The sequence below is a fragment of the Stenella coeruleoalba genome, assembly GCF_951394435.1.
Source record: "Stenella coeruleoalba genome assembly, chromosome: X".
Taxonomy (NCBI): Eukaryota; Metazoa; Chordata; class Mammalia; order Artiodactyla; family Delphinidae; genus Stenella; species Stenella coeruleoalba.
This window is the reverse complement of record NC_137152.1, coordinates 100,195,698-100,209,720: the sequence shown is the minus strand read 5'-3', so window position 1 is coordinate 100,209,720 and position 14,023 is coordinate 100,195,698. Positions and strand designations below refer to the sequence as shown.

Below are 14,023 nucleotides of genomic sequence, written 5' to 3'. Positions count from 1 at the left end.
CTGTTCTATCAGAATTGTGTCTGGTGCCTGCCCCTAACTCTAGTCTCTATTTTTGCAGAGGTAGAAGGGCAGAAGGGAAGCAGAAAAAGTTTATTTTGATCCCAGTGTGGGAAGAAATCTGTCTTCTCTCATTGCTAAGGTTGTGGTAGGAAAAGTGAATCTTTCCAATGATCTGACTTAGAATTTTGGTTCATTGTTTTTACCCTAAAAACATTTCACTATAACAAATCATTATGTGTTTATAGGTTTAAAAGGCTTATGTTGCCTAACTAGGAATTTAACACGAGTTTTTAAGATTGCTTCTAAAGGGGGAATATGACCTTAGTTCCAAATAATGTATTTACAATGAACAAATCTTTAACAAATCTCTCATTCATAAGCTTGAGGTTGCTTGTATATATAAATTATGCATATTAAAAAATAGCTTATGTTAGATATCACTTAACAGAATAGTCTTTTCAGCCTATAGTTATTTGAAATCATTTATGTCTCTGATTGTGTGTGTGTATGTGTATGTGGTTATGTATTTCTGAAATTTGAGGTATGTAGTATAGGACTATCTAGTACAGTGAACCTCAAACTTTACATGCATCAGGATCACCTGGGGGTCTTCTTAAAATACAGATTGTTGGGCTCCACCCTCAGTTTCTGATTCAGTAGGTCTGGGTGGGACCCGAGAATTTGCATTTCTAACATGTTTCCAGGTGCTACTGATCCAAAGAGCAAACTTTGAGAACTGTTGTTCTAGTATATTAACCAATTTTGGTCCTTATTTCAGGCTTAAAAGAGGGAGGTGGCTCTATAGAATATTTCTATATGAATGCACACGTTTTGGTATCTTTAAAATTTTCTTTAATTATAAAGCACAGCTTTAACATGCTCACCTGACATACTTAAATGTTTTTGATAGCACCTACACACATAAAGATGAATTCCTTGGTGCTTTTTTGCATCCAGCTGATGTTAGTGGATTAAGTTGTTTCTGATAGTGATTACTAATATTGAGCTCTTACTCTGTGTCAGGCCCTATTTTAGTACCTTACATGCATCAGCTCATTTAATCTTTACCAAGCCTTTTGTGCTCTAGGTTAAGTAACTCGTCCCAGGTCACACAGCTAGTATGGGACAGATATGCGAGTTCAATCCAGGCAGTCTGGCTTCAGAGAGGCCAAGCTCAAAATCACCATGCCCTACTGCCTATACAAATGTAGTGTGTCTAAAATGGAAGAAATGATTGGTTGTCTAAATTTTTCAATTCTTGAAATTCCTTGCTATTTTAAATTATATCTGTATCAGTGGTGTTTTATTTTATCTCTGCAGTCTCTGTTTTCATCTCATTCTGTGTATCTCATATCCAAGCTTTTCTTGTCTTACTGAGTTCATAATATTTTTTTCTATGACAATATGCAGATACTTTTGGAGAATCTGTCTGTCCTCTGTGTTCTACTTTCTTCCAGACTAAGTTCATTTGTCTTTTATATGATTTTTTTAGGCTATTTATGTTTCCATAGTAGCCACAGCATTTCTTTTCATCTTAATATGGACAACTTCTTTTTGATATAGTGTGAGTGAATCCTCACACCCTTCCTACCTTATTTATGACCAGTCCTTCTCCCCTCAAGCTACAGTTTGAGTATTGGGTTCTCTTTTCAATCTTTTCTGTAGTCTGGAATAGGGGAGTGAATAAGCTCAGTGAGGCTGAGTATAGCCCCCAGTTTAGGGAACCTCTGCTTTGTCTTCTGAGATCGTGTTACCCATCCTATGCTAGGCATGCCCAACCAAGTGGGTATCCAACTCCCTTGGAGTTTGATTCTCTCATCCATCTGAGCACAGTTCCTTTGAGAGACAGCAAGCCTTAGTAGCCAGAATCCTGCTGGGCTTCTACTCACAAGGGTTTTTCCTCAGGCTACTTATTTACCTTGCAGGCCACATTGCCTAAAGGATTTTGTTGACTTGCCTTCCTTGCTCGATACTTCTGGGGATTGGGTTAAGGTCAGGCGCCATACCACACTGTCTGTAGTTCAGAATCTTATGTGTGTTTGTGTGTGCATCACCTTGAAGTTAATAGCATAATTTCCTCTTTTTTTGCTTGGTTGGTGGTGAATTTGGGAGATTAAAAACAAATAGGAAGACGTACTTTGTTCATTGCATTAAGGATTGGGGGAGAGAAATTATGTGTTCATGCTTCACTCTGTCATCTTAATTCAGTTATCTCACTGTCTCTTTATATGGCTATTTCTTATGTTGGCCTTTGGTAAAGAGCCAAAGTGCACTAAATTGATTCACAGATAAAGCTTAGAGAAACCTAGAGTCAAAGGGTCAGGATATATACCTTAGATTGGGTACTAGATGATATTCGGAATAGTTGTGATTATGATGATTGTGGTAATGTGGAAGAATGTCCTGATTCTTTTTTTTTTAATTAATTTATTTTTGGTTGTGTTGGGTCTTCGCTGCTGTGCGCGGGCTTTCTCTAGTTGTGGTGAGCAGGGGCTACTCTTGGTTGCGGTATGCGGGCTTCTCATTGCGGTAGCTTCTCCTGTTGCGGAGCACGGGCTCTAGGCGCACGGGCTTCAGTACTTGCGGCACGTGGGCTCTAGAGCACAGGCTCAGTAGTTGTGGCACACGGGCTTAGTTGCTCCATGGCATGTGGGATCTTCCTGGACCACGGCTCGAACCCCTGCGTTGGCAGGCAGACTCTTAACCACTGCGCCACCAGGGAAGTCCCTGTCCTTATTCTTAGGAGATGCACACTGAATTTTTTTGAGATAAAGTATCATGTCTGCATTTTATTTGGTCAAGAAAAAAAGGCAAAATATTAATTGTTGAATCTACATGGTAGATATATAGGTGTTTATGGATAAGTATACTATCCATTCAACTTTTATGTAAACTTGAAATTTTTCATAATAAAAATTTGGGTTCCTAGGGAGAGAATGTACCTTAATACCATTGATCCTGAAACTCTAGTTTATGAACCAGCTACTTTAGAATTTTGACTTGATGTTTGTTGTTTTTTGTTAGCTATTAGGGGAGGGAGAGCCTGTGATCCTGCTTCAGTCCATTTATTTCTTTTCAAAATTGAAGATCTAACTTGGTTGTGTGGGTTAGAGCTCAAAATTAATATTCCTTTTGGATGAAGGTATGGGAGTCAGTCAAGTACAGTGGAATTACACCATACCTGTGCTTAGTTTATGTGAATGTGGCCAGACTTGTTCCATCAAAATGCTGTGTGTATGTCTAGGAGCAAGGGTGAAATTGGAGAAATTTTTTTCTTTCATTTTGGTTCAGTTTCTCAGGTGTCTTAGAGAGTATCTCACCACATTCAGTTAGTCTAGTTTTTAAACTGTGTTTTCGTGTGACATGGCCCCCTAAATGCAAGCCAGTCACTTTATTTCATGTTCACATCTCGTGGTCACTTAGTGATTTCTCCTCATATTAGAGGGGAAAAACAGAGTCTTGAGTTGGACTTAAATGAAAGGTAATGTGTCTGTATACTTTATAGATGATATAAGGGATTTTTGTAGGGTAATTGTGAGTATATGTAATTTTTACTTTATGTGTTGACTTTGGAACCTACCTTGCCCACAGATTCTTCATTTAAGGCTGTCCCCCAAACAGAGTAATTAAAGCATTAGAAATTGATAATTAGGTGAACTAGTTTCATCAGGATGAGCTGCTAGCTACTTGCTAGTAATGTGACCTTAAGCTGGTCACTTTTCTAAGCCAGAGATTCGTGGTAATAATATTTGGCTTATCTAGCTCCTGGGGTTGCAATATGGATCAAATGAGATATGTCTAAACATGAATTAGATACTAATAATTAGGTATTCAATTTTAGTTAAAAAAATAGTTGTCATGAATTTTTTAGATCATAATAAGTTATCACTTATGTAAGCTATCACTACACTAGCTTTTGATGATTTTTTAAAAAGCGTTAATAATATACTTTAATCTATTTCTGTCTTTAAATATAAGATGCCACTTTAAAGTAGCAGTTTCACTTCCCTCAAGAGTAGATTTGATTTTATGTAGGAATGCCTTTAGCTTCTTTACGTTGTAGTGATAGATGTTTTTTTCCCTCTCATTTTTGAAATTTGTTATAAATTAGTAACAAATCAAAGAATTTTTATCAAATAAAGGAAATTTTTGTTGCTGGGGTTTCATGAGTGAACTAGTCAAGGGTAGTATGGACACATATCTCTCCACTTTTTAAAAAAAATACATCTTTATTGGAGTATAATTGCTTCACAATGCTGTGTTAGTTTCTGTTGTACAACAAAGTGAATCAGCCATATGCGTACATATATCCCCATATACCCTCCCTATCCCACCCTCTAGGTCGTCGAAAAGCACCGAGCTGATCTCCTTGTGCTGTGCTGCTGTTTCCCACTAGCTATCTATCTTACATTTGGTAGTGTATATATGTCGATGCTACTCTCACTTCGCCCCAGCTTTCCCCTCCCCCCTGTGTCCTCAAGTCCATTCTCTATGTGTATGTCTTTATTCCTGCCCTGCCACTGGGTTCATAAGTACCATTTTTGTTTTTTGTTTTTTTTTTAGATTTCATATATATGCGTTAGCATACGGTATTTGTTTTTCTCTTTCTGACTTCACTGTGTATGACAGACTCTAGGTCCATCCACCTCACTAGAGATAACTCAATTTTGTTTCTTTTTATAGCTGAATAATATTCCATTGTATATATGTGCCACATCTTCTTTATCCATTCATCTGTTGATGGACATTTAGGTTGCTTCCATGACCTGGCTATTGTAAATGGGGCTGCAGTGAACATTGTGGTACATGTCTCTTTTTGAATTACGGTTTTCTCTGGGTATATGCCCAGTAGTGGGACTGCTGGGTCATATGGTAGTTCTATTTTAGTTTTTTAAGGAATCTCCATACTGTTCTCCATAGTGGTCAGTTTACATTCCCACCAACAGTGCAGGAGGGTTCTCTTTTCACCACACTCTTTCCAGCATTTATTGTTTCTAGATTTTGTGATAATGGCCATTCTGACTGCTGTGAGGTGATACCTCATTGTAGTTTTGATATGCATTTTTCTAATAATTAGTGATGTTGAGCAGCTTTTCCTGTGCCTCTTGGCCATCTGTATGTCTTCTTTGGAGAAATGTCTATTTAGGTCTTCTGCCCGTTTTTTGATTGGGTTGTTTGTTTTTTTGATAATGAACTGCTTGTATATTTTAGAGATTAATCCTTTGTCCGTTGATTCATTTGCAGATATTTTCTGCCTTTCTGAGGATTGTCTTTTCATCTTGTTTGTAGTTTGCTTTGCAAAAGCTTTGAAGTTTCATTAGGTCCCATTTGTTTATTTTTGTTTCTATTTCCATTACTCTAGGAGGTGGATCAAAAAAGATCTTGCTGTGATTTATGTCAAAGAGTGTTCTTCCTATGTTTTCCTCTAAGAGTTTTAGAGTGTCCGGCCTTACATTTAGGTCTTTTTAATCCATTTTGAGTTTATTTTTGTGTATGGTGTTAGGGAGTGTTCTAATTTCATTCTTTTACATGTAGCTGTCCAGTTTTCCCAGCACCACTTATTGAAGAGACTGTCTTTTCTCCATTGTATATCCTTGCCTCCTTTGTCATAGATTAGTTGATCATAGGTGCGTGGGTTTATCTCTGGGCTTTCTAACCTGTTCCATTGATCTATATTTCTGTTTTTCTGTCAGTACCAGAGTGTCTTGATTACTGTAGCTTTGTAGTATAGTCTGAAGTCAGGGAGTCTGATTCCTCCAGCTCCATTTTTTTCCCTCAAGACTGCTTTGGCTAGGTTCCCATAACTTTTAACTTATAGGTTATATTTTCCTATTTCTAAGTTATTTTGATGGGTCTTATTTAGACCCTAACAAAAAGATTCTTCTATTAGAGTAGTTTTAAGACATAAATGCGTAGTTCTTAGCCTGTTATATGGCATGTAGTACTCAATGCATGATAGTTAATAAGGACGGTGACAATAATGCCATAATTTACTTAGATGTAGTCGAAGTCACAAATTTAAATATTTTTCATTTTTTTCCCTTTTCATTTTTTCCATGGATGTTGGTGGGGGGGATGGGGAACAGCAGATGAGGCTTCACTCGCTCGCCTGCTGCTCACCTCCTGCTGTGCAACCCAGTTCCTAACAGGCCACGGACCGGTACTGGTCCTCGGCCTGGGGCTTGGGGACCCCTGCTCTAAAGTAGCATTTGAAACATTCATGGGTTAGAGGTACTAAAAATAGGACATTAGTAATAAAAAAGTAATTTATCTAGTTATATCTATGACTTACTCCAGCCTTTATTTCTCAACTCTCCAAAAGCCCCTTCTTGATGAACCTGCTTTTTTTGGGGGGAGGGCAGTGCTCAGTAGTGTTATGCAGCCCTGTCAGCTGCTCTGTTGTTATAGGGCAAGATTGGAACCTGCTTGGGGTCATTTATAGCTGATGGTCTGTGTAGACATAATTGTGAGTGCTCAATTTTATTCAAACTTAAAATTCAGTTCCTAACAGTACATTGGTAAGTGTAGTCTTGATCTTAAAGAGATCCTGAAAGATCTCTCTTTTCTAGATTCTTACTGACAGATTCTTACTGATTTTCTAGATTCTTACTGACAAGTAGCCTTGTCAGTTCCTCAAAGATAGGAACTCTCTACTGTTCATCTTTGAATTCCCAGTGCCTGGCACATAGTAAACAAATGAATGAATGTCTTTTGTCCCTCCCCATCCTTTCTTTCTTCAACTTCTGCCTGGCCATTCAATAAAACTTTTAGTATTCTATTGTGGGAATGGAGAGTTTTGTATGTGCTCTGAATTAAAAAGCAAATTAAGTTAAACTAAATGAAAAAGAAAGCATCAGGGGAGTGGAATGTGTAAAGAAAATCACTTTTACATGCATGTACATCTTGTTTTGTTGTTGTTGTTCATCTTGGTTATAATTAGCCTTTGATAGAAACCTTTTCTTACTGCTCTTCTAGATAGTTTCCTTGTGCTTTCCATATTTCTTTCTCTCTTTCAAATTTTCCTGCTTGTGAAATCTAGAGAATTGACAAACAGACATTAGAAACTAATATAAGTATCTAGTAAGAGGAATTAGGACAGCTTAGTAACTAAGAAAATGTTTTATTTGTATGGAGGAAACTATTTATAGCTTTATTAGGTTAATTTGAATCATAGTATGCTAGCAAAGGAGTAGCTTAACTGCCTTTATCCCCAACACAATACCCTATAAACTGGATTCTTCCAATTATGACATACCGTTATTTCTGCCTCCCAGTGTACACACAGTATGCCACCAGAATTACCATCCCCTTCCAACAAAATAAACGCAACTATATAGTTTGTTTTCTGCCAGGCCACTCCTTCATAACCTGACTCCTTATTTGCTGACCAGGATGTATGTTGACTTAATAATCGTTTCTGTGAAAGGGAACCATATCTTTTTAACCCGCCAGTTAAAAAAGTGTGATTCTGTATGTTTTCCCATCAAGGTAACATGGCCGTCCCTGAATTAGTCTTATGTGAAAATATTGCACAGAAGTTAGACTTCCCTGTAGTAACACCCATTAACTTACTCAAGCATGAAAACATACATGCACAAAATATCCTTATCTACCAATAAGGTATGTTAGCTGCATATTAGCTTTTCCCTTTCTCATACTTGGTATTGAGCTAAATACATTCCAGGAATCTAGATTGTCCTTGAGTATCAGTGCTTCACCTGTCCTTTTGGCCTTTGTGTACTCCCCCAACACTCCACCTGCCTATACACACACAAATGTTACTCACAATTTCATTTTGTATGTATAGACAGCATTGTCAAACATGGCACTTCAGCAGCCCACCTGCAAATCACTGATAAAATAATGACCCATGCTTTTTCATTCAGTCTGTCCAAGTTAGGAAGTGGTTTGGTCTTTGTCAGCAATGGTATTAATATTTTGGGCCTATTTCTTAGGGCTTAAGTGGTGGTGAATTAAAACATAGCTTTGGATTTCTTTGGGTTTAATTTTTGTTGTCGTTGCTTTAGTGTTAGATTTTACCAATTCTGAGGGGGAAAACTAGAACATCTCGAAGGAGAAATGCAAATGCATTATAACTAAATTGTGCTGGCTACAATTTTATAATAAATACTCAGATCAGTTTTAGGATGCTTTGGTTTGTGATAATGAGGTTGAGAAAAGAATTGGCTTATAAAACTGGCATTTAAAGTTCATGAATGTCACAGATTATTTGGAGGTTAGAAATGTAGATGAGAATTTAAAATGTTAATTGGTAATACTGACTGTATGTAAAATCTACATGTGTGTAACAAGTAACGAAATAATTCACAACTACGTGCAAGTTAATTTTTTTTCAAATTAGAAACGAAATTGTGACAGCATAATCTTAACCTTTTTGCATTTTATTTATAGTTTTTTTTAATTTTAGTTTCAGTCTGATGGAAGCAAACAAGAAGATAAAGAGAAGACGGTAAGAGACTAGAAAAATCCAATGTGTCTAATGTTTGTCTAGGTACAGCATACTGTAAATTTTACTGTGAACAAGCTTTAATCACCTATGTGAATAACTATTTTATACTTTACATGTTGAATGTAGCTTTTGGCATATCGTACAAAGTATCTTTTAAGATTGACAGCCTCCTGTTTTTGAGGATTACCATGTTGAGAAAGGAAAAGGGATAAAAAGTCCCTCATTCTTGCTACCCCTTTCCTTCCCTCACCTCATTTGCTTTCTTAGATGGAGAAACACAAATAACCATTGTGAAACGTACAGTGATAGTGTGGGGAATTAGATATGGTGTGTTATTAAATCAAGGAACGGCAATTTTTCCAAGGCTTACATAAATTTGTTGGGGGGGGTTAATATGCACCTCTTAACTGAAATAATTTTTCCTCCATTTTTCGTAGGAAGTTATCCTTAGCTGCTTGCTTAGCATTACTGACCAGGTATTACTTCCATCTCTTTCTTTGATGGACTGCAATGCTTGTATGTCTGAGGAACTGTGGGGAATGTTTAAAACATTTCCATATCAGCATAGGTAAATACATAATATTTTTGTATTTTTAGCTACTATTCTAGTGCACTAACCTCTAAGTGTTTAACTTTTCCTAATTCTTCATCTCATCATTTTCAAGATATCGTCTGTATGGCCAGTGGAAGAATGAAACTTACAACAGTCATCCACTTTTAGTAAAAGTTAAAGCTCAAACAATAGACAGAGCCAAATATATCATGAAGTAAGTTTTAATTTATTTTTCTTCTTAATATCTGGATCTGATTTACTGTCTTTCAGCCAGCTTATGTCTGAGCCTCAGTTTTGAGGAAGCCCAGGAGTATTTGCTAATGGTGTAGCTAATTATATACTACACATAGAGTGACTATCAATTTTTGTGGTTTTTAGCTCATTTTGACTACCATGTTAGTTTTTGTAGTTGTCATGTTTGCCCAGCTATAAAATCTGATAAAAATCCTCTTCAGGATGCATTATATTATAGGATGACGTGTTTTTTTTTTTAAAGGAGAGCATACTGTGTAGCCTTCGCTCAGTTTGCATAATACATTCGGTGGCTTGTACAAGGTAGTCAAAGTTCTAGGAATTTCTGTTGAAAGTTATAATAAAGATTTATTTTTTCTTTCTGGAAGATCTAGTAGAATCATGCAGAACTATCTCCTTAGGGAGTCAACTTTTGAAAAATTTCTAGTTTTTTCATTTGTGTGCTTTATTTTCATGTCATTAAAAACATAAGAGTGGGGCTTCCCTGGTGGCGCGGTGGTTGAGATTCCGCCTGCCGATGCAGGGGACACGAGTTCTTGCCCTGGTCCGGGAAGATCCCACATGCCGAGGAGCGGCTAGGCCCGTGAGCCATGGCTGCTGAGCCTGCGCGTCCGGAGCCTGTGCTCCGCAACGGGAGAGGTCACAACAGTGAGAGGCCCGCGTACCGCAAAAAAAACCAAAACAAAACAAAAGAGTGATGTTAATCTATTGATACTTCCTGATAAACTGTTTGAAGTTTAATTATGAAAATTGTATACTTCAGATCAGTATTGGTTTAGATACTAATTACACTGCTGTATTGCAAGGGTTTTCAGCAAGGCTGTTCATTATCATTTCTTTTACATTTGTGCAGTTGTATGGTTATTCTAATTAGAAGTAGTACATTCACTGGTTTAACTAACAGTATGCAGTGACACTTTTTTTTTAAATAATAAATTTATTCATTTATTTATTTATGGCTGCGTTGGGTCTTCGTTGCTGTGCACGGGCTTTCTCTAGTTGCGGCGAGCAGGGGCTGCTCTTCGTTGTGGTGCACGGGCTTCTCATTGTGGTGGCTTCTCTTGTTGTGGAGCACAGGCTCTAGGCATGCGAGGTTCAGTAGTTGTGGCTCGCAGGCTCTAGAGCGCAGGGTCAGCAGTTGTGGCACACAGGCTTAGTTGCTCTGTGGCATGTGGAATCTTCCCAGACTAGGGCTCAAACCCATGTCCCCTGCATTGTCAGGCAGATTCTTAACCACTGTGCCACCAGGGAAGCCCCCAGTGATACTTTCTTTGCTGAGTGATATTGTCGTAAGTCACAGTCTACCAGGGAAACAGGTGTGTGCACAATCACAGTCTGGTTTAATAGATGCTGTTATACAATATGTATAAAGTTCTATGGGATGATAGAGAGGAGAATGAATATTTCACCCCATGGAAGTTGGGGAAGGCATGGAAAGAGATGATATTAGAACTGGTCCTTCCAAAAGAGTTCTAGGCTTAAAAATTCCCCAAGTAGAGTTTCTAGCTTAACAACAACGAATATTTTTGAAGCCATTACTATGTGTGGTGGGCGCTGAACTAAGTGCTTTATATGGATTATTTAATGATACATTAAATTTTTTTTTGATAAATTTATTTAATTTTGGCTGTGTTGGGTCTTCGTTGCAGCACGTGGGCTTTCTCTAGTTGCGGCGAGCAGGGGCTATTCTTCATTGCAGTGTGGTGGCTTCTCTCGTCGTGGAGCACGGGCTCCAGGTGCACGGGCTCAGTAGTTGTGGCTCACGGGCTCTAGAGCACAGGCTCAGTAGTTGTGGCGCACGGGCTTAGTTGCTCCGAGGCATGTGGGATCTTCCTGGACCAGGGATCAAACCCGTGTCCCCTGCATTGACAGGCGTATTCTCAACCACTGCACCACCAGGGAAGCCCCGATACATTAAATATTGAATCTGTCTCTTCCACTCTCTACCACCACTAACTTAGTTCTTTTATCTGGAGTGTTATAGTGCCTTGTATTATTCTCTTTCTTCAAAATCCTTTGGTGACTAAGCATTGCCTGCAGGTTATATGTCAGACTTTATGGCTTGGTGATATAAGAGAACCTTCATGATCTGTCTCTCCCTATTTCCATCCTCATTTCCCGCCAATTCTACCTCTAGCTGTACTGAGCCCACTTATGTTTCCCTGAGTGTGCTATGGTCTCCTTTTCCTTTGCATATAATTTTTTGTTTCTTTTGTTTGTACAGGTTTTCCCTTACCTCTTTTTCCTCTCTCCATCTGGTGACCTCATCATTGGACAGTGGGCTCCAGTGTCACCTCTGTGAAGCCTTCCCTTGCACATACCACCAAGCACAATTGATTGTTCTTTATTTGTGCTACCACTATGTCATATGCATATAACTACTATCATACCGCTTATGTATATTGCTATGATTATTTTTCTTTTTAAAGTTATCTAATTTTTTGACTATTTTATATATTCACACGGTTTAAATTGTAGTAGATATGAAAAGGTAGACGGTAAAAAGTCTCTCACCCTGTCCACTCAGTTCTCCCAAGGGAAAAAAAAAGTGGTCACTGTTTAGTTTCTTATTTATCATTCCGGCTATTTTTATGTATATGCAAGTGAATACAAATATATTATTCCCTCCCTTTTTATACTATTGATAGCATATAATAAGTACTGTTCTATAAGTTGCTCTATTTGTTTAAGAATATAAAAATTTTAAAAGTGGTTTTAAATCTACCTCCCCAGCTGGACTGAGCTTGAGAGCAGGTGCTGTTACTCATCCTTGTATTCCTGGTGCTTAGCACTTTGCCTGTCACAGAAGACATTAATATGAATTAATGAATAAGTAAATTAATACAAATGTTTATCACAGAAGAATATGTGCAGAATTTTTAATGTACTCGGATTTTTGTTATATTTGTAAGCTCAGCTATTTCACCAGCCTTGAATAATATGATTTTGATATTGATTGAACTTTTTAAGTTGAGAATGGAATGTATTAATTTATTGCTTGGGAATTTCACAAGTTTTGATTACTGTTTAAAACATGAATTTTCTATAGGGCATCCAGTAATTCATGCCACAAATGTTCATTGATTGTGTTCCATATGCCAAGCACCATGGTTGCTTGAGAGGAGGACATAATCAAGAGAATATTCCTTTTATTTATTTTTTTTGGTGTTGGGGGAGAGGAAGCAGAAGGGAATGGGATAAAAAATATGGAAAGGAAGGGTTGGCTTTGGCAAGTAGGAGGGCTTGCGTGAAATAGTAGGGTTAGAAGTAAGGGCAGGTGGTGGTAGAACTTTATTTGTGCTTCAAATAAAGCTTCAAAGTAGAACAGAGTATAGCCAAAGTTTAAAACTGATGGGTCTCTCTTTTCCGTGGGACAAAAAGAAACTGGGCCATGCAGAATGGGAAAGGGAAGCAGTTGTTGATGAAATAATTTTGATTAATGGATCAGTTTTGTCATAAGTTTCTTAAGATAATTATATCAAGTTTGTCACTTCCAGAATGGTCACATTCCTTGAATTGTCAACTAAATTCATTATTTGCTTCATTACATTTTCACTCTAGAAAGCTTCCTGTCACTTGTTAGTTTTTCAGGTTTCTAGATTTATTATGTAGTAATTTCATCAGAAGAGTTTAAGATCCTGTGTAATAATTGTTTTGAATTTGTAAGCATTTCGTAGATATAAATTTCCAAAATGTTAGTAAAAGAATACTGAGTAGAGGGAGAATTAAAGAGGAAGGACAAGAGTAGAATTGATTTTTCAAGAATTGTTTACTTTGAATATGAAAACCAGAGAACTTCTTGTATCAAGGAGTGAGTGCAGCATTAGCTGTTACTCTGTTAGGGTCACTGACACAGATGGCATGAGGCATTTCAAAGTATTACACCAAATTTGATATCTTAATCCCTAAAGTGATAATGAGCCCTTCTAAATCCAAAATAATTATTCTCTGTAAGAAGAGTTTTATGTACTTGTAGAGTACGTTAAGAGTTTTAATGCTTATTAGACTATTACTATAAAATGAACATGTGTATATTGTAAATGTTAAGCATTAATACAAAATTTTAATACCCTCTTGGAGAATGCCTAATCAAAATAGCCCAAGTCCTGTAGTAAAGCATATGAGGGTGGTTGTTTACATGGATCCATTTTGGATATTTGGGAAATAAAATTTTTTTCATGATGTAACAAAGCTACCAACATTAAAAGGGAAATTACTTAAGATGATCCCTGCCACCTTTTTCTCCCCTTGTAGGCGTCTAACCAAGGAAAATGTGAAGCCTTCTGGAAGACAAATTGGGAAGTTGAGCCACAGCAATCCAACCATTTTGTTTGATTATGTATGTTTTGAGGTTAATACTATTTTCAGGGATTTTTCTTTTTGTAGTCTTTAAATCAGCACAAGTGGAAATAGAATGATGTAGTTTAAAAATGTTTGATAGTTTTAGGGGACAAAAACTTTAGCAAATGAAACATTGTATGGTTATTCTAAAAACAAAATTTAGTATGTAATATGTTTAACACATTGATCTACTTTTCTAACAATAAGTGACAGTGCTACTGTTATTAAACAGACTGACATTGTCTTGTGTACCACATTTTGAGTTATAAAAACATTAATAAAGTGATGCATTATTTGTTGATTTTAGTTTTTAGAAACATTTGAACAGCATTTCATTGTGATTCAGATGTAACACTTTCATGTTTAGAAAGAGATTTCTAAAACACATTTGACATAAGTCTAGCCTC

At 37.1% G+C, this 14,023-nt stretch overlaps 1 protein-coding gene across 13 annotated transcripts in view; it reads left to right on the top strand.

The window, feature by feature from the left end:
* Positions 1–14,023, top strand: part of THOC2 (THO complex subunit 2) — a 103,562-nt gene that overhangs the window by 53,952 nt on the left and 35,587 nt on the right. For all 13 annotated transcript variants that reach the window (XR_013825587.1, XR_013825588.1, XM_079909667.1 and 10 more), the window contains exons 13-16: positions 8,429–8,470; positions 8,908–9,038; positions 9,136–9,237; positions 13,530–13,614. Coding sequence is in view for 11 of the 13 variants with exons in the window: in XM_079909667.1 (XP_079765793.1) it covers positions 8,429–8,470; positions 8,908–9,038; positions 9,136–9,237; positions 13,530–13,614 (360 nt within the window). In the remaining 2 variants the exon portion in view is untranslated. The remainder of the gene's footprint in view (positions 1–8,428; positions 8,471–8,907; positions 9,039–9,135; positions 9,238–13,529; positions 13,615–14,023) is intronic.